Raw genomic sequence first — 1,459 nt, 5'->3', positions numbered from 1 at the left:
CCCCGCGGCCAGGAATACCAGGCCCTCACACCCCCCCTCCCCAAATCCAGCTCCGGTGACATGGGAAGGGGGAGGGGAAGGTGTGACTCACCTATCCCAACCTCCCCTACCTGCCCCATCCCGGGGGCGGCCAGACATGGGGGGAAAGGAAGGACAGGGTTCTCCCTGGGGCGGGGAGGGGCGGGCTGGGTGAGGGGGAAACCCAAAGAGGGACCCCAAAGAGCAGACCACAGGAGCAAACAAGATTTCCTTCAAGCCCAGCCTCGGAGACAGTGCCCTCTGGACTTCTCTGCGGGCTTCTTCCTCAGGCTTCAGTCCATGGATTAACCCTCCAAACTCCCCTCCCCAGTCTGTTGACCTGCATACCCGCGCCACCTCCCCTTCTCTGTCACGCTCTACGCTGCACCTTCTCTCCTCCATAATACCTGCCAGCCCCACCCCACCCTACCACCCTTTCCTCATACCCTCTACCTGGATCACACTCTCCCCTCCTACCAACCAGCTCACCGCCCCTTCCCTGGATTCCTTAAATGTTCCTCCCAGGCTCCGTCACTCCTTCTCCATCCTTCTGTACAGCTCCTTCCATCCTGGGCTGGAGCCCATCCTTCTGACGGTCAGAAGAGTCCATCCCTCCTTGGCTTCACCTTCACCCCCTTTCCTGCCCCGCTGCTCACCCTCTCTGGACACCCTGTACCAAGCCCCTCTCCTGCTGCTCCTCTGTTCTGACCCCCGTCCCACCACACCTCTCAATCAATCTGAAGCCGTCAAGCTCTACACTCTGAGAACCCCCACCCCTCCAGCCTCACTCTGGAGGCGCCTACACTGCATCCAACTCATCCCACCCCGCTCTAGCCCACCGCTCCAGGCCCTGTACCGGTCATGGTCAGCACTTCGGAAGCGAGGCAGGATCTGGCGAAAGCTGCTGGTCCGGTCAAGTTTGGGTTGTGACTTCGTACGTTTGATGGAGCTTTTTAGCCTCCGGCTCAGAAAGCCTTGCTGGGTGGGGGGGGAAATGGGGATAGGTGTGTTTTGGGGTAGAGTCAGTTCTACCTCCTCACCGCTCAGCTGGTAAAGAGTCCCTGGATGAAGGTGGGATGGGGGGAAAAGGGAAATCTCTAGAGGCGAGGAAAGGGGGATAGGAGCCCTGCTACCAGTTTGTCTTCCTGTGCTCTCATGGATGTGAGTGTACACACACACACACACACCAGCCTGGAGAAGGTGGGAGGGCTGGTCTGAGAAGCAAGGGGGCAGAGCCAAGAAGGGGGAAACCAAAGAGTTGGGGGCACACACACACATACTCTCTCTCCCCTCTTTCCTCCTTTCTCATAATCCTCAGGCTCCAGCTGGGGCTGGAGGGGAGGGGACCCAGCTGAGCCACATCTGGCAGGCGCCTTCACTCACCGAGGGCCGAAAGGGTGCAGCGGGGGCGGCCTCCATGCTGTACTGCTTCCCCCCTGGG

General features: G+C 60.1%; 1 protein-coding gene across 1 annotated transcript in view; it reads right to left on the bottom strand.

Moving 5' to 3' along the window:
- The window catches only part of SYNGAP1 (synaptic Ras GTPase activating protein 1), a 26,421-nt gene that overhangs the window by 16,323 nt on the left and 8,639 nt on the right, over positions 1–1,459 (bottom strand). Inside the window, exons 3-4 of the mRNA XM_007460840.1 lie at positions 1,402–1,459; positions 875–996 (exon numbers count right to left, since the gene is read on the bottom strand). The exon at positions 1,402–1,459 is cut by the window's right edge and continues 55 nt beyond it. Of these exons, the coding sequence (XP_007460902.1) occupies positions 875–996; positions 1,402–1,459 (180 nt within the window). The remainder of the gene's footprint in view (positions 1–874; positions 997–1,401) is intronic.

The sequence above is a fragment of the Lipotes vexillifer genome, unplaced genomic scaffold, assembly GCF_000442215.2.
Source record: "Lipotes vexillifer unplaced genomic scaffold, Lipotes_vexillifer_v1.1 scaffold921, whole genome shotgun sequence".
Taxonomy (NCBI): domain Eukaryota; kingdom Metazoa; phylum Chordata; class Mammalia; order Artiodactyla; family Lipotidae; genus Lipotes; species Lipotes vexillifer.
This window is presented reverse-complemented; position numbering and strand designations above follow the sequence as displayed.